This window comes from Eucyclogobius newberryi, unplaced genomic scaffold, assembly GCF_026437365.1.
Source record: "Eucyclogobius newberryi isolate DKJ021-1_F unplaced genomic scaffold, fEucNew1.0.hap1 SCAF_93, whole genome shotgun sequence".
Lineage (NCBI taxonomy): Eukaryota > Metazoa > Chordata > Actinopteri > Gobiiformes > Gobiidae > Eucyclogobius > Eucyclogobius newberryi.
Genome location: NW_027316536.1, coordinates 186,843 through 207,500, shown reverse-complemented (window position 1 = coordinate 207,500; position 20,658 = coordinate 186,843). Strand labels below are relative to the sequence as shown.

The following is a 20,658-nucleotide window of genomic DNA, read 5'->3' as shown; positions in this document are numbered from 1 at the left end:
GCAGGATTCAGTCATTCGGTATTTGACATGATCTGTCACTCAAACACAGTGTGAAGGTAAGAGAAGTGTGCGAGCGGAGCAGACACTAAGCATTGTTATTACGATGTTCAAACACCGTAATAACAATAGTGTGTAATCTGTGACGGAAGCTTCTGGACGGACAATATCTATGAATGAAGTGTTTGAGGAGAGGGTGGAGTTTGAGGAGAGGGCGGAGTTTGAGGAGAGGGCGGGTTTGAGGAGAGGGCGGAGAGGGCGGAGAGGGCGGAGTTTGAGGAGAGGGTGGAGTTTGAGGAGAGGGTGGAGTTTGAGGAGAGGGCGGAGAGGGCGGAGTTTGAGGAGAGGGTGGAGTTTGAGGAGAGGGCGGAGTTGAGGAGAGGGTGGAGTTTGAAGAGAGGGCGGAGTTTGGGGGAAGTATGACAGCTTGAGCACTATCCTCTTCTTCTGACTACTTATGCTATCAAACAATATTTATTTTTTAATTCCACTTGCAAACTGTTCACCGCCTTCTTTTTCTTTCTCTCACTCCTGAGGACCTGTGGACCCAGATGTCCCTCTCCTGGTGAAGTGGTCCCTGCCCTGTGTGGACGGTCCCTCATCTGCCTGAAGAGTGGGTCCAGCTCGCCTCAGACGGTCCCTCTTCTGCCTGAAGAGTGGCTCCAGCTCCAGTCTCCTCGTGTCCGTCTGTCCGTCTGTGAGAGTCGGATCTCTCCTTCACTGGAACTCCTCCAGGTTTCTACGCTTTTTTCCCAAAGAGGTTTTTTTTGTAGTTTTTCCTGCAGAAGGAGAGTCTAAGGACAGAGGACCCTGGGACATCGTCCCTCGCCACCACAGACATTGTTGATTCATTTCTCCCTGTGGCCCTCAGAGGCAACTGTTGTTGTGATTTTGGGCCTTACAAAAATAAACTGATTTGATTTGAGTTTGAGGAGAGGGCGGAGTTTGAGGAGAGGGCGGAGTTTGAGGAGAGGGCGGAGTCTCACCGACACAGAGCACCGACACCAGACGTCCAGCGCACAGCGACTTGAAGCGTTTACACTGCCCCAGACGCTCGTGGTGCTGCTCACAGCTCAGGTGCAAGTACTGCTGCCTGTAAACAACAACAACCACAACTGCCTGTAAACAACAACAACCACAACAGCCTGTAAACAACAACAGCCTGTAAACAACAACAGCCTGTAAACAACAACAACCACAACAGCCTGTAAACAACAACAGCCTGTAAAAAACAACAACCACAACAGCCTGTAAACAACCACAACAGCCTGTAAACAACAACAGCCTGTAAACAACAACAGCCTGTAAACAACAACAACCACAACAGCCTGTAAACAACAACCACAACAGCCTGTAAACAACAACAGCCTGTAAACAACAACAGCCTGTAAACAACAACCACAAAAGCCTGTAAACAACAACAGCCTGTAAACAACAACAACCACAACAGCCTGTAAACAACAACAACAACCACAACATCCTCTAAACAACAACAGCCTGTAAACAACAACAGCCTGTAAACAACAACAACCACCACAGCCTGTAAACAACAACAGCATGTAAACAACAGCAACAGCCTGTAAACAACAACAACAACAACCATAACAGCCTGTAAACAACAACAGCCTGTAAACAACAACAGCCTGTAAACAACAACAGCCTGTAAACAACAACAACCACAACAGCTTGTAAACAACAACAACAACCACAACAGCCTTTAAACAACAACAGCCTGTAAACAACAACAACCACAACAACCTGTAAACAACAACAACCACAACAGCATCTAAACAACAACAGCCTGTAAACAACAACAGCCTGTAAACAACAACAGCTTGTAAACAACAACAACCACAACAGCCTGTAAACAACAACAACCACCACAGCCTGTAAACAACAACAGCATGTAAACAACAACAACAGCAACAGCCTTTAAACAACAACCACAACAGCCTGTAAAAAACAACAGCCTGTAAACAACAGCCTGTAAACAACAACAGCCTGTAAACAACAACAACAACAACAGCCTGTAAACAACAACAACAACAACAACAACAACCAAAACAGCCTGTAAACAACAATAGCCTGTAAACAACAACAGCCTGTAAACAACAGCAACCACAACAGCCGGTAAACAACAACAACCATAACAGCCTCAAAACAACAACAGCCTGCAAACAACAACAGCCTGTAAACAACAACAGCCTGTAAACAACAACAACCACAACAGCCTGTAAACAACAACAACCACCACAGCCTGTAAACAACACCAGCATGTAAACAACAGCAACAGCCTGTAAACAAAAACAACAGCAGTCTGTAAACAACAACAGCCTGTAAACAACAACAGCCTGTAAACAACAACAGCCTGTAAACAACAACAACAGCCTGTAAACAACAACCACAATAGCCTGTAAACAACAACAATAGCAGCAACCTGTAAACAACAACCACAACAGCCTGTAAACAACAACAGCCTGTAAACAACAACAACAGCAGCCTGTAAACAACAACCACAAAAGCCTGTAAACAACAACAACAGCAGCCTGTAAACAACAGTCTGTAAACAACAACAGTCTGTAAACAATCACAGCCTGTAAACAACAAGACTGTAAACAACCACAGCCTGTAAACAACAACAACAGCATTAGCCTGTAAACAACAACAACAGACTGTAAACAACAACAGACTGTAAACAACAACAACAGCAGCAGCAGCAGCCTGTAAACAACAACAGCCTGTAAATAACAAACAGCCTGTAAACAACCACAGCCTGTAAATAACCACAGCCTGTAAACAACAACAACCTGTAAATGACAGCAGCCTGTAAACAACAACAACCTGTAAACAACAACAGTCTGTAAACAACCACGACAGCCTGTAAACAACAACAACAGCCTGTAAACAACCACAACAGCCTGTAAACAACAACAGCCTGTAAAGAACAACAACAGCCTGTAAACAACAACTACAGCCCGTAAACAACAACTACAGCCTGTAAACAACAACTACAGCCCGTAAACAACAACTACAGCCTGTAAACAACAACTACAGCCCGTAAACAACAACAGCAAACTGTCAACTGCAGCCTGTAAAAAAATAGCCTCCTGTAAACAACAACATAATGTAAACAACACCCTGTACACAACAACAACAACAACAACAACAACAACCTATTAACAATAACGTCTTAAACAAAAACAAACACAAGAGCAGTGCAAATGAGGCGCAGAAGAACATTTGATTAGCTCTTCTTCTCTCCACGCCGCCCTAGCAGCAACTCTCCTCTGATAAAGACGACTTTTCATATTGTCGTTCTCTGTCGCTCTTTCTTCCTGTTTAAAATAGAAGCTTCTAGAAAAACTGGCACAAAGTTAAATGTCTCTATCAAAAGATGAATATGTCAAGTTTTTGGAGCCAAAACCAAATAATGAGAAAGACAAACATTTGTGGGCTTCTACATTTCATATTTCTTTCAAAACCAGTAAATATCCATCTGAGATTGTGACATCATCACAGAACACAAACTTCTGAAAATCTGACCTGGGCAGTGGATTGATGATGTTCTGATGTCCAGGAACCGCGTTTCCACAGTCCAGCTCGTTACACAGAAGGTTTGAGTACGACTCGGTCCACAGAGAGTCACACACGGCCAGTCCGTCCACCTGCACCTGCCCGTAACACGCTCGGCTCAGGTTTACCACGGGGGGCTCTGCAGGAGAACCAGGAGGTCAGAGGGAAGTGTTTGTGCAGCAGAACCAGGAGGTCAGAGGGAGGTGTTTGTGCAGGAGAACCAGGAGGTCAGAGGGAGGTGTTTGTGCAGGAGAACCAGGAGGTCAGAGGGAGGTGTTTGTGCAGGAGAACCAGGAGGTCAGAGGGAGGTGTTTGTGCAGGAGAACCAGGAGGTCAGAGGGAAGTGTTTGTGCAGGAGAACCAGGAGGTCAGAGGGAAGTGTTTGTGCAGGAGAACCAGGAGGTCAGAGGGAGGTGTTTGTGCAGGAGAACCAGGAGGTCAGAGGGAGGTGTTTGTGCAGGAGAACCAGGAGGTCAGAGGGAGGTGTTTGTGCAGGAGAACCAGGAGGTCAGAGGGAGGTGTTTGTGCAGGAGAACCAGGAGGTCAGAGGGAGGTGTTTGTGCAGGAGAACCAGGAGGTCAGAGGGAGGTGTTTGTGCAGGAGAACCAGGAGGTCAGAGGGAGGTGTTTGTGCAGGAGAACCAGGAGGTCAGAGGGAGGTGTTTGTGCAGGAGAACCAAGAGGTCAGAGGGAGGTGTTTGTGCAGGAGAACCAGGAGGTCAGAGGGAGGTGTTTGTGCAGGAGAACCAGGAGGTCAGAGGGAGGTGTTTGTGCAGGAGAACCAGGAGGTCAGAGGGAGGTGTTTGTGCAGGAGAACCAAGAGGTCAGAGGGAGGTGTTTGTGCAGGAGAACCAGGAGGTCAGAGGGAGGTGTTTGTGCAGGAGAACCAAGAGGTCAGAGGGAGGTGTTTGTGCAGGAGAACCAAGAGGTCAGAGGGAGGTGTTTGAGACCCTGACCCTTCCTCCCTCTCCAGCTCCACCCTCTTCATCAGACTCTGCCTCATTCACTTTATCATCGGCTCATGTGACTCTGGAGTACCCCACCTAACCATGTCCAGGGAGTACCCCACCTAACCTTGTCCAGGGAGTACCCCACCTAACCATGTCCAGGGAGTACCCCACCTAACCCTGTCCAGGGAGTACCCCACCTAACCATGTCCAGGGAGTACCCCACCTAACCATGTCCAGGGAGTACCCCACCTAACCCTGTCCAGGGAGTACCCCCCCTAACCATGTCCAGGGAGTACCCCACCTAACCCTGTCCAGGGAGTGCCCCACCTAACCCTGTCCAGGGAGTACCCCACCTAACCCTGTCCAGGGAGTACCCCACCTAACCCTGTCCAGAACGGGAGCGTTATAAAATTAATGGATTAAAATATCGACCAAATTCTGAAAACATTCACATATTTAAGGACCAATATTTATCAAACAAGTTTTAGTCAAGACGGGTCTCATGTTAACAAGCAGGATTATTCATGAACTAAGCGGTTAATGTTAGCTGCTCTTATAACAGCTCAAGCTAAAGTAAAGGGCTAATGTTAGCTGCTCTTATAACAGTACAAGCTAAAGTAAAGAGCTAATGTTAGCTGCTCTTATAACAGTACAAGCTAAAGTAAAGAGCTAATGTTAGCTGCTCTTATAACAGCTCAAGCTAAAGTAAAGAGCTAATGTTAGCTGCTCTTATAACAGTACAAGCTAAAGTAAAGAGCTAATGTTAGCTGCTCTTATAGCAGCTCAAGCTAAAGTAAAGAGCTAATGTTAGCTGCTCTTATAGCAGCTCAAGCTAAAGTAAAGGGCTAATGTTAGCTGCTCTTATAACAGCTCAAGCTAAAGTAAAGGGCTAATGTTAGCTGCTCTTATAACAGTACAAGCTAAAGTGAAGGGCTAATGTTAGCTGCTCTTATAACAGTACAAGCTAAAGTAAAGGGCTAATGTTAGCTGCTCTTATAGCAGCTCAAGCTAAAGTAAAGGGCTAATGTTAGCTGCTCTTATAACAGCTCAAGCTAAAGTAAAGGGCTAATGTTAGCTGCTCTTATAACAGCTCAAGCTAAAGTAAAGGGCTAATGTTAGCTGCTCTTATAACAGTACAAGCTAGCAGCTCAAGCTAAAGTAAAGGGCTAATGTTAGCTGCTCTTATAACAGCTCAAGCTAAAGTTAAGGGCTAATGTTAGCTGCTCTTATAACAGTACAAGCTAGAGTAAAGAGCTAATGTTAGCTGCTCTTATAACAGCTCAAGCTAAAGTAAAGGGCTAATGTTAGCTGCTCTTATAACAGTACAAGCTAAAGTAAAGGGCTAATGTTAGCTGCTCTTATAGCAGCTCAAGCTAAAGTAAAGGGCTAATGTTAGCTGCTCTTATAACAGCACAAGCTAAAGTAAAGAGCTAATGTTAGCTGCTCTTATAACAGCTCAAGCTAAAGTAAAGGGCTAATGTTAGCTGCTCTTATAACAGTACAAGCTAAAGTAAAGAGCTAATGTTAGCTGCTCTTATAACAGCACAAGCTAGAGTAAAGAGCTAATGTTAGCTGCTCTTATAACAGCACAAGCTAGAGTAAAGAGCTAATGTTAGCTGCTCTTATAACAGTACAAGCTAGAGTAAAGAGCTAATGTTAGCTGCTCTTATAACAGTACAAGCTAAAGTAAAGGGCTAATGTTAGCTGCTCTTATAACAGTACAAGCTAGAGTAAAGAGCTAATGTTAGCTGCTCTTATAACAGTACAAGCCAAAGTAAAGTGCTAATGTTAGCTGCTCTTATAGCAGCTCAAGCTAAAGTAAAGGGCTAATGTTAGCTGCTCTTATAACAGTACAAGCTAAAGTAAAGAGCTAATGTTAGCTGCTCTTATAACAGCACAAGCTAAAGTAAAGAGCTAATGTTAGCTGCTCTTATAACAGCTCAAGCTAAAGTAAAGGGCTAATGTTAGCTGCTCTTATAACAGTACAAGCTAAAGTAAAGAGCTAATGTTAGCTGCTCTTATAACAGCACAAGCTAGAGTAAAGAGCTAATGTTAGCTGCTCTTATAACAGCTCAAGCTAAAGTAAAGAGCTAATGTTAGCTGCTCTTATAACAGCACAAGCTAGAGTAAAGAGCTAATGTTAGCTGCTCTTATAACAGCTCAAGCTAAAGTAAAGGGCTAATGTTAGCTGCTCTTATAACAGCTCAAGCTAAAGTAAAGGGCTAATGTTAGCTGCTCTTATAACAGTACAAGCTAGCAGCTCAAGCTAAAGTAAAGGGCTAATGTTAGCTGCTCTTATAACAGCTCAAGCTAAAGTTAAGGGCTAATGTTAGCTGCTCTTATAACAGTACAAGCTAGAGTAAAGAGCTAATGTTAGCTGCTCTTATAACAGCTCAAGCTAAAGTAAAGGGCTAATGTTAGCTGCTCTTATAACAGTACAAGCTAAAGTAAAGGGCTAATGTTAGCTGCTCTTATAGCAGCTCAAGCTAAAGTAAAGGGCTAATGTTAGCTGCTCTTATAACAGCACAAGCTAAAGTAAAGAGCTAATGTTAGCTGCTCTTATAACAGCTCAAGCTAAAGTAAAGGGCTAATGTTAGCTGCTCTTATAACAGTACAAGCTAAAGTAAAGAGCTAATGTTAGCTGCTCTTATAACAGCACAAGCTAGAGTAAAGAGCTAATGTTAGCTGCTCTTATAACAGCACAAGCTAGAGTAAAGAGCTAATGTTAGCTGCTCTTATAACAGTACAAGCTAGAGTAAAGAGCTAATGTTAGCTGCTCTTATAACAGTACAAGCTAAAGTAAAGGGCTAATGTTAGCTGCTCTTATAACAGTACAAGCTAGAGTAAAGAGCTAATGTTAGCTGCTCTTATAACAGTACAAGCCAAAGTAAAGTGCTAATGTTAGCTGCTCTTATAGCAGCTCAAGCTAAAGTAAAGGGCTAATGTTAGCTGCTCTTATAACAGTACAAGCTAAAGTAAAGAGCTAATGTTAGCTGCTCTTATAACAGCACAAGCTAAAGTAAAGAGCTAATGTTAGCTGCTCTTATAACAGCTCAAGCTAAAGTAAAGGGCTAATGTTAGCTGCTCTTATAACAGTACAAGCTAAAGTAAAGAGCTAATGTTAGCTGCTCTTATAACAGCACAAGCTAGAGTAAAGAGCTAATGTTAGCTGCTCTTATAACAGCTCAAGCTAAAGTAAAGGGCTAATGTTAGCTGCTCTTATAACAGTACAAGCTAAAGTAAAGAGCTAATGTTAGCTGCTCTTATAACAGCACAAGCTAGAGTAAAGAGCTAATGTTAGCTGCTCTTATAACAGCTCAAGCTAAAGTAAAGAGCTAATGTTAGCTGCTCTTATAACAGCACAAGCTAGAGTAAAGAGCTAATGTTAGCTGCTCTTATAACAGCTCAAGCTAAAGTAAAGGGCTAATTTTAGCTGCTCTTATGGAATCGACTGAAAAAACATGTATTGAATGTTTAAAAGTCTATTTGTTGCTTGAAGTTTTAAACTGAGAAAAAACACAATGAAAATGTCTCTTGTATAAATATGTGGGCGTGTCCCTCATTGGTCCAGGCGTGTTCCATAGTAGAAAAAGCTTCAGTTGTTTCATCTGGACTCAGTTAGAAAAAATAGACATTTCGACTTCATCCAAGAGTCATTGTCAATAAAAGAATTTAGGTGGAGAACTCCGATATTTATACTATTCTGTGGTAAGTCCAGCCCATTGGGAGGAGCCTTCCTGAAGTGGAAAGAGTTGTTTGTTTCAACAGAAACTAACCCTCTTGGTATCTACCGAGCCTATTCAACCCTTTAATGGACTATTAGTCTCCCCTTTGTCTTTGTGAGACCCTGGCTCACTCGCCCTAAGGACCTGATTAACATCTAAATGTCCTGGTCCTGGTCCTCTACTGGTGAGGACCAAATATCGGAGTTCTTGACCTAAATTCTCTTATTGACAATGACTCTTGGATGAGAGTCGAAACGTCTATTTTTTCTAATCTTGTATAAATGTGTCAGTTTTAAACTTTGAGCACATTCTGACAGGAGCATATTCTGACAGGAGCACATTCTGACAGGAGCACATTCTGACAGGAGCACATTCCAACAGGAGCACATTCTGACATCTGGATTACTCACTGGCACAAGTGACCTGGAGCTGCACTTGGCCCCGGGGCCCAGCGTCACGCTCACAGTCCCACAGGTTCTGAGGATTTGTGACGCCCGAACAGTCAAAGCTTTTGGTCCAAAACGGAACTTGAAAAATGTTGTCCTGTGAAAAAAAACACATTTAAGAACGAAAGAGAAATGTCAGTGTTTTGGAAACGACTAAAGTGGATCTGCTTTTTCAATCTATCGTTCTCGATAAAGCTTCAGAGTACAAGCCATAAAAAAAGAGAGCACATTACGCCGGTGCTGGAGTCTCTTCACTGGCTCCTGTCCTGTTTAGAATCACATTTAAACTCCTCCTCCTCCTCCTCTGACTTACAAAGCCATAAATGACATGGCGCCGCCCACCTCAAAGATGCTCTAGAACCATCTCATCCAAACAGAGCTCTTCACTCTCTAAATGCTGGTCTTCTGGTGGTGCCAAGAGTCTCTAAAAGCACAGTAGGAGGTAGAGCCTTCTGGTGGTCCAAGAGTCTCTAAAAACACAGTAGGAGGTAGAGCCTTCTGGTGGTCCAAGAGTCTCTAAAAGCACAGTAGGAGGTAGAGCCTTCTGGTGGTCCAAGAGTCTCTAAAAGCACAGTAGGAGGTAGAGCCTTCTGGTGGTCCAAGAGTCTCTAAAAGCACAGTAGGAGGTAGAGTCCTGTCCTTGTTAAAGAGGCGACACAGTCTCTTCATTTAAGACCAGGATTAAAACGTTCCTCTTTAAATTACTTATGTTCAGGCCAGTTAGGAACAGAAATATAAAGCTACAGTTTCAGCTCCACTGCCCTAGCAGCAACTCTGGGGGAAGTATGAGCTCTATCCTCTGATAAACACTTATTCTATCAAACTATATTTCATATTTAATTTCACTTGTGTTCATTATCTTTTCTTTTGTTTTTTTGAGTACCTGTGCGGTGTGAGTACCTGCGCGGCGTGAGTACCTGCGCGGTGAGAATACCTAAGCGCTGAGAGTACCTAAGCACTGAGAGTACCCTTGCGGAATGAGTACCTGCGAGGTGTGAGTACCTGCGCTGTGTGAGTAGCTCCGCGGTGAGAGTACCTGCGCGTGTGAGTACCTGCGCGGTGAGTACCTTTACGGTGTGAGTACCTGCGCGGTGTGAGTACCTTTACGGGGTGAGTACCTGCGCGTTGTGAGTACCTGCGCGGTGTGAGTACCTGCGCGCTGAGAGTACCTTTGCGGTGTGAGTACCCGTCTGTCCACAGCTGAGGTCGTGGCACAGTCGGTTGGTCTCGGCGTTGGTCCAGCCGATGGCGCTCACTGCGGCGCGACGTGACGGTTCAGAGAAGACGAAGACAACTCCAGAGCAGGCGTTCTGTCCATCGACCAGCACCATCTGCCTCCAGCCTGCAGGGGGCGCACCAGCACAGTAAGTGATGTCAGAGCCTGCGTCACACACATTTACCATGGACCAAAGTCTCTTCACACGTGTCATTAGAACACGCTTCACACGTGTCATTAGAACACGCTTCATAAGAACACACTTCACACGTGTCATCAGAACACGCTTCACACGTGTCATCAGAACACGCTTCACACGTGTCATCAGAACACGCTTCACACGTGTCATCAGAACACGCTTCACACGTGTCATCAGAACACGCTTTGCACGTGTCATTAGAACACGCTTAGCACATGTCATCAGAACATGCTTCACACGTGTTATCAGAACACGCTTCACACGTGTCATTAGAACACGCTTCACACATGTCATCAGAACACGCTTCACACGTGTCATCAGAACACGCTTCACACGTGTCATTAGAACACGCTTCACACGTGTCATCAGAACACGCTTCACACGTGTGATTAGAAAACGCTTCACACATGTCATTAGAACACGCTTCACACATGTCATCAGAACACGCTTCACACATGTCATCAGAACACGCTTCACACGTGTCATCAGAACACGCTTCACACGTGTCATTAGAACACGCTTCACACGTGTCATTAGAACACGCTTCACACGTGTGATTAGAACACGCTTCACACATGTCATCAGAACACGCTTCACACGTGTCATCAGAACACGCTTCACACGTGTCATTAGAACACGCTTCACACGTGTCATTAGAACACGCTTCACACGTGTGATTAGAACACGCTTCACATGTCGTTAGAACACGATTCACATGTGTCGTTAGAACACGCTTCACACGTGTCATTAGAACACGCTTCACACGTGTCATTAGAACACGCTTCACACGTGTACACGCTTCACACGTGACATTAGAACACGCTTCACACGTGTCATCAGAACACGCTTCACATGTGTCATTAGAACACGCTTCACACGCGTTGTTGGAACACGCTTCACACGTGTCATCAGAACACGCTTCACACGTGTGATTAGAACACGCTTCACACGTGTGATTAGAACACGCTTCACACATGTTATCAGAACACGCTTCACACGTGTCATTAGAACGCGCTTCACACGTGTCATTAGAACACGCTTCACACATGTCATCAGAACATGCTTCACACGTGTCATCAGAACACGCTTCACACGTGTCATCAGAACACGCTTCACAAGTGTCATCAGGACAAGCTTCACACGTGTCATTAGAACACGCTTCACATGTGTGATTAGAACACGCTTCACATGTGACGTTAGAACACGCTTCACACACTGTCATTAGAACACGCTTCACACGTGTCATCAGAACACGCTTCACACGTGTCATTAGAACACGCTTCACACATGTCATCAGAACACGCTTCACACGTGTCATCAGAACACGCTTCACACGTGTCATTAGAACACGCTTCACACGTGTGATTAGAACACGCTTCACATGTGTCGTTAGAACACGCTTCACACGTGTCATTAGAACACGCTTCACACGTGTCTTTAGAACACGCTTCACACGTGTACACGCTTCACACGTGACATTAGAACACGCTTCAAATGTGTCATCAGAACACGCTTCACACGTGTGATTAGAACATGCTTCACACGTGTCATTAGAACACGCTTCACACGTGTCATTAGAACACGCTTCACACGTGTCATCAGAACACGCTTCACACTTTCATTAGAACACGCTTCACACGTGTCATCAGAACACGCTTCACACTTTCATTAGAACACGCTTCACACGTGACATTAGAACACGCTTCACACATGTCATTAGAACACGCTTCAAATGTGACATTAGAACACACTTCACACGTGTCATTAGAACACGCTTCACACGTGACGTTAGAACACGCTTCACACGTGTCGTTAGAACACGCTTCACACGTGACGTTAGAACACGCTTCACAAGTGTCGTTAGAACACGCTTCACATGTGTCGTTAGAACACGCTTCACACGTGACATTAGAACACGCTTCACACGAGTCGTTAGAACACGCTTCACATGTGTCGTTAGAACACGCTTCACACGTGACATTAGAACATGCTTCACACGTGTCGTTAGAACACGCTTCACACGTGACGTTAGAACACGCTTCACACGTGTCGTTAGAACACGCTTCAAATCAAATCAATTTATTTTTGTAAGGCCCAAAATCACAACAACAGTTGCCTCTGAGGGCCACAGGGAGAAATGAATCAACAATGTCTGTGGTGGCGAGGGAGTCAGACAATGTCTGTGGTGGCGAGGGACGATGTCCCAGGGTCCTCTGTCCTTAGACTCTCCTTCTGCAGGAAAAACTACAAAAAACCTCTTTGGGAAAAAAGCGTAGAAACCTGGAGGAGTTCCAGTGAAGGAGAGATCCGACTCTCACAGACGGACAGACGGACACGAGGAGACTGGAGCTGGAGCCACTCTTCAGGCAGAAGAGGGACCGTCTGAGTCGAGCTGGACCCACTCTTCAGGCAGATGAGGGACCGTCTGAGTCGAGCTGGACCCACTCTTCAGGCAGAAGAGGGACCGTCTGAGTCGAGCTGGACCCACTCTTCAGGCAGAAGAGGGACCGTCGGAGGCGAGCTGGACCCACTCTTCAGGCAGAAGAGTGTTCTAACGTCACACGTGACGTTAGAACACGCTTCACAAGTGTCGTTAGAACACGCTTCACATGGGTCGTTAGAACATGCTTCACACGTGACATTAGAACATGCTTCACACGTGTCGTTAGAACACGCTTCACATGTGTCGTTAGAACACGCTTCACACGTGACATTAAAACACGCTTCACACGTGTCATTAGAACACGCTTCACACGTGTGATTAGAACACGCTTCACATGTGTCGTTAGAACACGATTCACATGTGTCGTTAGAACACGCTTCACACGTGTCATTAGAACACGCTTCACACGTGTCATTAGAACACGCTTCACACGTGTACACGCTTCACACGTGACATTAGAACACGCTTCACACGTGTCATCAGAACACGCTTCACATGTGTCATTAGAACACGCTTCACACGCGTTGTTGGAACACGCTTCACACGTGTCATCAGAACACGCTTCACACGTGTGATTAGAACACGCTTCACACGTGTGATTAGAACACGCTTCACACATGTTATCAGAACACGCTTCACACGTGTCATTAGAACACGCTTCACACGTGTCATTAGAACACGCTTCACACATGTCATCAGAACATGCTTCACACGTGTCATCAGAACACGCTTCACACGTGTCATCAGAACACGCTTCACAAGTGTCATCAGGACAAGCTTCACACGTGTCATTAGAACACGCTTCACATGTGTGATTAGAACACGCTTCACATGTGACGTTAGAACACGCTTCACACGTGTCATCAGAACACGTTTCACACGTGTCATCAGAACACGCTTCACACGTGTCATTAGAACACGCTTCACACATGTCATCAGAACACGCTTCACACGTGTCATCAGAACACGCTTCACACGTGTCATTAGAACACGCTTCACACGTGTGATTAGAACACGCTTCACATGTGTAGTTAGAACACGCTTCACACGTGTCATTAGAACACGCTTCACACGTGTCTTTAGAACACGCTTCACACGTGTACACGCTTCACACGTGACATTAGAACACGTTTCACACATGTCATCAGAACACGCTTCACACGTGTCATCAGAACACGCTTCACACGTGTCATTAGAACACGCTTCACACGTGTGATTAGAACACGCTTCACACGTGTCATCAGAACACGCTTCACACTTTCATTAGAACACGCTTCACACGTGTCATCAGAACACGCTTCACACTTTCATTAGAACACGCTTCACACGTGACATTAGAACACGCTTCACTCATGTCATTAGAACACGCTTCAAATGTGTCATTAGAACACGCTTCACACGTGACATTAGAACACGCTTCACACGTGTCATTAGAACACGCTTCACACGTGACGTTAGAACACGCTTCACACGTGTCGTTAGAACACGCTTCACACGTGACGTTAGAACACGCTTCACAAGTGTCGTTAGAACACGCTTCACATGTGTCGTTAGAACACGCTTCACACGTGACATTAGAACACGCTTCACACGAGTCGTTAGAACACGCTTCACATGTGTCGTTAGAACACGCTTCACACGTGACATTAGAACATGCTTCACACGTGTCGTTAGAACACGCTTCACACGTGACGTTAGAACACGCTTCACACGTGTCGTTAGAACACGCTTCACACGTGACATTAGAACACGCTTCACACGTGACAATAGAACACGCTTCACACGTGTACACACTTCACACGTGACATTAGAACATGTGACATTAGAACACGTGACATTAGAACACGCTTCAAATGTGTCATCAGAACACGCTTCAAATGTGTCATTAGAACACGCTTCACACGTGACGTTAGAACACGCTTCACACGTGTCGTTAGAACACGCTTCACACGTGACGTTAGAACACGCTTCACAAGTGTCGTTAGAACACGCTTCACATGTGTCGTTAGAACATGCTTCACACATGACATTAGAACATGCTTCACACGTGTCGTTAGAACACGCTTCACATGTGTCGTTAGAACACGCTTCACACGTGACATTAGAACACGCTTCACACGTGTCGTTAGAATACGCTTCATACGTGACGTTAGAACACGCTTCACACGTGTTGTAAGAACACGCTTCAAACGTGACATTAGAACACGCTTCAAACGTGACAATAGAACACGCTTCACACGTTTACACGCTTCACACGTGACATTAGAACACGCTTCAAATGTGTCATCAGAACACGCTTCAAATGTGTCATTAGAACACGCTTCACACGTGACATTAGAACACGCTTCACACATGTCGTTAGAACACGCTTTACACGTGACGTTAGAACACGCTTCACATGTGACATTAGAACATGCTTCACATGTGTCGTTAGAACACGCTTCACATGTGTCCATAGAACACGCTTCACACGCGACATTAGAACACGCTTCACACGTGACAATAGAACACGCTTCACACGTGACATTAGAACACGCTTCACACGTGTCATTAGAACATGCTTCACACGTGACGTTAGAACACGCTTCACACGTGTGATTAGAACACACTTCACACGTGACGTTAGAACACGCTTCACAAGTGTCGTTAGAACACGCTTCACACGTGACATTAGAACACGCTTCACACGTGTCGTTAGAACACGCTTCACATGTGTCCATAGAACACGCTTCACACGCGACTTTAGAACACGCTTCACACGCGACTTTAGAACACGCTTCTCACGTGACATTAGAACACCCTTCACACGTGTCGTTAGAACACGCTTCACATGTGTCCATAGAACACGCTTCACACGCGACATTAGAACACGCTTCACACGTGACAATAGAACACGCTTCACACGTGACATTAGAACACGCTTCACACGTGTCATCAGAACACGCTTCACACGTGTCGTTAGAATACGCTTCATACGTGACGTTAGAACACGCTTCACAAGTGTCGTTAGAACACGCTTCACACGTGACATTAGAACACGCTTCACACGTGTCATTAGAACACGCTTCACACGTGTGATTAGAACACGCTTCACATGTGTCGTTCGAACACGATTCACATGTGTCGTTAGAACACGCTTCACACGTGTCATTAGAACACGCTTCACAAGTGTCATTAGAACACGCTTCACACGTGTACACGCTTCACACGTGACATTAGAACACGCTTCACACGTGTCATCAGAACACGCTTCACATGTGTCATTAGAACACGCTTCACACGCGTTGTTGGAACACGCTTCACACGTGTCATCAGAACACGCTTCACACGTGTGATTAGAACACGCTTCACACGTGTCATTAGAACACGCTTCACACGTGTCATCAGAACACGCTTCACATGTGTCATCAGAACACGCTTCACATGTGTCATTAGAACACGCTTCACACGCGTTGTTGGAACACGCTTCACACGTGTCATCAGAACACGCTTCACACGTGTGATTAGAACACGCTTCACACGTGTCATTAGAACACGCTTCACACGTGTGATTAGAACACGCTTCACATGTGTCGTTAGAACACGCTTCACACGTGTCATTAGAACACGCTTCACACGTGTCTTTAGAACACGCTTCACACGTGTACACGCTTCACACGTGACATTAGAACACGCTTCAAATGTGTCATCAGAACACGCTTCACACGTGTGATTAGAACATGCTTCACACGTGTCATTAGAACACGCTTCACACGTGTCATTAGAACACGCTTCACACGTGTCATCAGAACACGCTTCACACTTTCATTAGAACACGTTTCACACGTGTCATCAGAACACGCTTCACACTTTCATTAGAACACGCTTCACACGTGACATTAGAACACGCTTCACACATGTCATTAGAACACGCTTCAAATGTGTCATTAGAACACGCTTCACACGTGACATTAGAACACGCTTCACACGTGTCATTAGAACACGCTTCACACGTGACGTTAGAACACGCTTCACACGTGTCGTTAGAACACGCTTCACACGTGACGTTAGAACACGCTTCACAAGTGTCGTTAGAACACGCTTTACATGTGTCGTTAGAACACGCTTCACACGTGACATTAGAACACGCTTCACACGAGTCGTTAGAACACGCTTCACATGTGTCGTTAGAACACGCTTCACATGTGACATTAGAACATGCTTCACATGTGTCGTTAGAACACGCTTCACATGTGTCCATAGAACACGCTTCACACGCGACATTAGAACACGCTTCACACGTGACAATAGAACACGCTTCACACGTGACATTAGAACACGCTTCACACGTGTCATTAGAACACGCTTCACACGTGACGTTAGAACACGCTTCACACGTGTGATTAGAACACACTTCACACGTGACGTTAGAACACGCTTCACAAGTGTCGTTAGAACACGCTTCACACGTGACATTAGAACACGCTTCACACGTGTCGTTAGAACACGCTTCACATGTGTCCATAGAACACGCTTCACACGCGACTTTAGAACACGCTTCTCACGTGACATTAGAACACGATTCACGTGTGTCGTTAGAACACGCTTCACACGTGTCATTAGAACACGCTTCACACGTTTCATTAGAACACGCTTCACACGTGTGATTAGAACACACTTCACACGTGACGTTAGAACACGCTTCACAAGTGTCGTTAGAACACGCTTCACACGTGACATTAGAACACGCTTCACACGTGTCGTTAGAACACGCTTCACATGTGTCCATAGAACACGCTTCACACGCGACTTTAGAACACGCTTCTCACGTGACATTAGAACACGATTCACATGTGTCCATAGAACACGCTTCACACGCGACTTTAGAACACGCTTCTCACGTGACATTAGAACACCCTTCACACGTGTCGTTAGAACACGCTTCACATGTGTCCATAGAACACGCTTCACACGCGACATTAGAACACACTTCACACGTGACAATAGAACACGCTTCACACGTGACATTAGAACACGCTTCACACGTGTGATCAGAACACGCTTCACACGTGTCGTTAGAATACGCTTCATACGTGACGTTAGAACACGCTTCACAAGTGTCGTTAGAACACGCTTCACACGTGACATTAGAACACGCTTCACACGTGTCATTAGAACACGCTTCACACGTGTGATTAGAACACGCTTCACATGTGTCGTTAGAACACGATTCACGTGTGTCGTTAGAACACGCTTCACACGTGTCATTAGAACACGCTTCACACGTTTCATTAGAACACGCTTCACACGTGTACACGCTTCACACGTGACATTAGAACACGCTTCACACGTGTCGTTAGAACACGCTTCACACGTGACATTAGAACACGCTTCACACGAGTCGTTAGAACACGCTTCACATGTGTCGTTAGAACACGCTTCACATGTGACATTAGAACATGCTTCACATGTGTCGTTAGAACACGCTTCACATGTGTCCATAGAACACGCTTCACACGCGACATTAGAACACGCATCACACGTGACAATAGAACACGCTTCACACGTGACATTAGAACACGCTTCACACGTGTCATTAGAACATGCTTCACACGTGACGTTAGAACACGCTTCACACTTGTGATTAGAACACACTTCACACGTGACGTTAGAACACGCTTCACAAGTGTCGTTAGAACACGCTTCACACGTGACATTAGAACACGCTTCACACGTGTCATTAGAACATGCTTCACACGTGACGTTAGAACACGCTTCACACTTGTGATTAGAACACACTTCACACGTGACGTTAGAACACGCTTCACACGTGTCGTTAGAACACGCTTCACATGTGTCCATAGAACACGCTTCACACGCGACTTTAGAACACGCTTCTCACGTGACATTAGAACACCCTTCACACGTGTCGTTAGAACACGCTTCACATGTGTCCATAGAACACGCTTCACACGCGACATTAGAACACACTTCACACGTGACAATAGAACACGCTTCACACGTGACATTAGAACACGCTTCACACGTGTCATCAGAACACGCTTCACACGTGTCGTTAGAATACGCTTCATACGTGACGTTAGAACACGCTTCACAAGTGTCGTTAGAACACGCTTCACACGTGACATTAGAACACGCTTCACACGTGTCATTAGAACACGCTTCACACCTGTGATTAGAACACGCTTCACATGTGTCGTTAGAACACGATTCACATGTGTCGTTAGAACACGCTTCACACGTGTCATTAGAACACGCTTCACACGTTTCATTAGAACACGCTTCACACGTGTACACGCTTCACACGTGACATTAGAACACGCTTCACACGTGTCATCAGAACACGCTTCACATGTGTCATTAGAACACGCTTCACACGCGTTGTTGGAACACGCTTCACACGTGTCATCAGAACACGCTTCACACGTGTGATTAGAACACGCTTCACACGTGTGATTAGAACACGCTTCACACGCGACATTAGAACACGCTTCACACGTGTCATTAGAACACGCTTCACACGTGTCATTAGAACATGCTTCACACATGTCATCAGAACATGCTTCACACGTGACGTTAGAACACGCTTCACACGTGTGATTAGAAAACACTTCACACGTGACGTTAGAACACGCTTCACAAGTGTCGTTAGAACACGCTTCACACGTGACATTAGAACACGCTTCACATGTGTCGTTAGAACACGCTTCACATGTGTCCATAGAACACGCTTCACACGCGACCTTAGAACATGCTTCTCACGTGACATTAGAACACCCTTCACACGTGTCGTTAGAACACGCTTCACATGTGTCCATAGAACACGCTTCACACGCGACATTAGAACACACTTCACACGTGACAATAGAACACGCTTCACACGTGACATTAGAACACGCTTCACACGTGTCATCAGAACACGCTTCACACGTGTCGTTAGAATACGCTTCATACGTGACGTTAGAAAACGCTTCACAAGTGTCGTTAGAACACGCTTCACACGTGACATTAGAACACGCTTCACACGTGTCATTAGAACACGCTTCACACGTGTACACGCTTCACACGTGACATTAGAACACGCTTCACACGTGTCATCAGAACACGCTTCACATGTGTCATTAGAACACGCTTCACACGCGTTGTTGGAACACGCTTCACACGTGTCATCAGAACACGCTTCACACGTGTCATTAGAACACGCTTCACACGTGTACACGCTTCACACGTGACATTAGAACACTCTTCACACGTGTCATCAGAACACGCTTCACATGTGTCCATAGAACACGCTTCACACGCGACATTAGAACACACTTCACACGTGACAATAGAACACGCTTCACACGTGACATTAGAACACGCTTCACACGTGTCATCAGAACACGCTTCACACGTGTCGTTAGAATACGCTTCATACGTGACGTTAGAAAACGCTTCACAAGTGTCGTTAGAACACGCTTCACACGTGACATTAGAACACGCTTCACACGTGTCATTAGAACACGCTTCACACGTGTGATTAGAACACGCTTCACATGTGTCGTTAGAACACGATTCACATGTGTCGTTAGAACACGCTTCACACGTGTCATTAGAACACGCTTCACATGTGTCATTAGAACACGCTTCACACGTGTACACGCTTCACACGTGACATTAGAACACGCTTCACACGTGTCATCAGAACACGCTTCACATGTGTCATTAGAACACGCTTCACACGCGTTGTTGGAACACGCTTCACACGTGTCATCAGAACACGCTTCACACGTGTCATTAGAACACGGTTCACACGCGTTGTTGGAACACGCTTCACACGTGTCATCAGAACACGCTTCACACGTGTGATTAGAACACGCTTCAAACGTGTCCATAGAACACGCTTCACACGCGACTTTAGAACACGCTTCTCACGTGACATTAGAACACCCTTCACACGTGTCGTTAGAACACGCTTCACATGTGTCCATAGAACACGCTTCACACGCGACATTAGAACACACTTCACACGTGACAATAGAACACGCTTCACACGTGACATTAGAACACGCTTCACACGTGTGATCAGAACACGCTTCACACGTGTCGTTAGAATACGCTTCATACG

The 20,658-nt window shown here is 45.4% G+C and overlaps 1 protein-coding gene across 1 annotated transcript in view; it reads right to left on the bottom strand.

Annotated features, from left to right (window-relative positions):
• LOC140354536 (antigen WC1.1) overlaps positions 1-20,658 on the bottom strand; it is a 75,453-nt gene that overhangs the window by 14,213 nt on the left and 40,582 nt on the right. Inside the window, exons 10-14 of the mRNA XM_072439569.1 lie at positions 9,860-10,032; positions 8,655-8,787; positions 3,541-3,709; positions 984-1,090; positions 1-32 (exon numbers count right to left, since the gene is read on the bottom strand). The exon at positions 1-32 is cut by the window's left edge and continues 156 nt beyond it. Of these exons, the coding sequence (XP_072295670.1) occupies positions 1-32; positions 984-1,090; positions 3,541-3,709; positions 8,655-8,787; positions 9,860-10,032 (614 nt within the window). The remainder of the gene's footprint in view (positions 33-983; positions 1,091-3,540; positions 3,710-8,654; positions 8,788-9,859; positions 10,033-20,658) is intronic.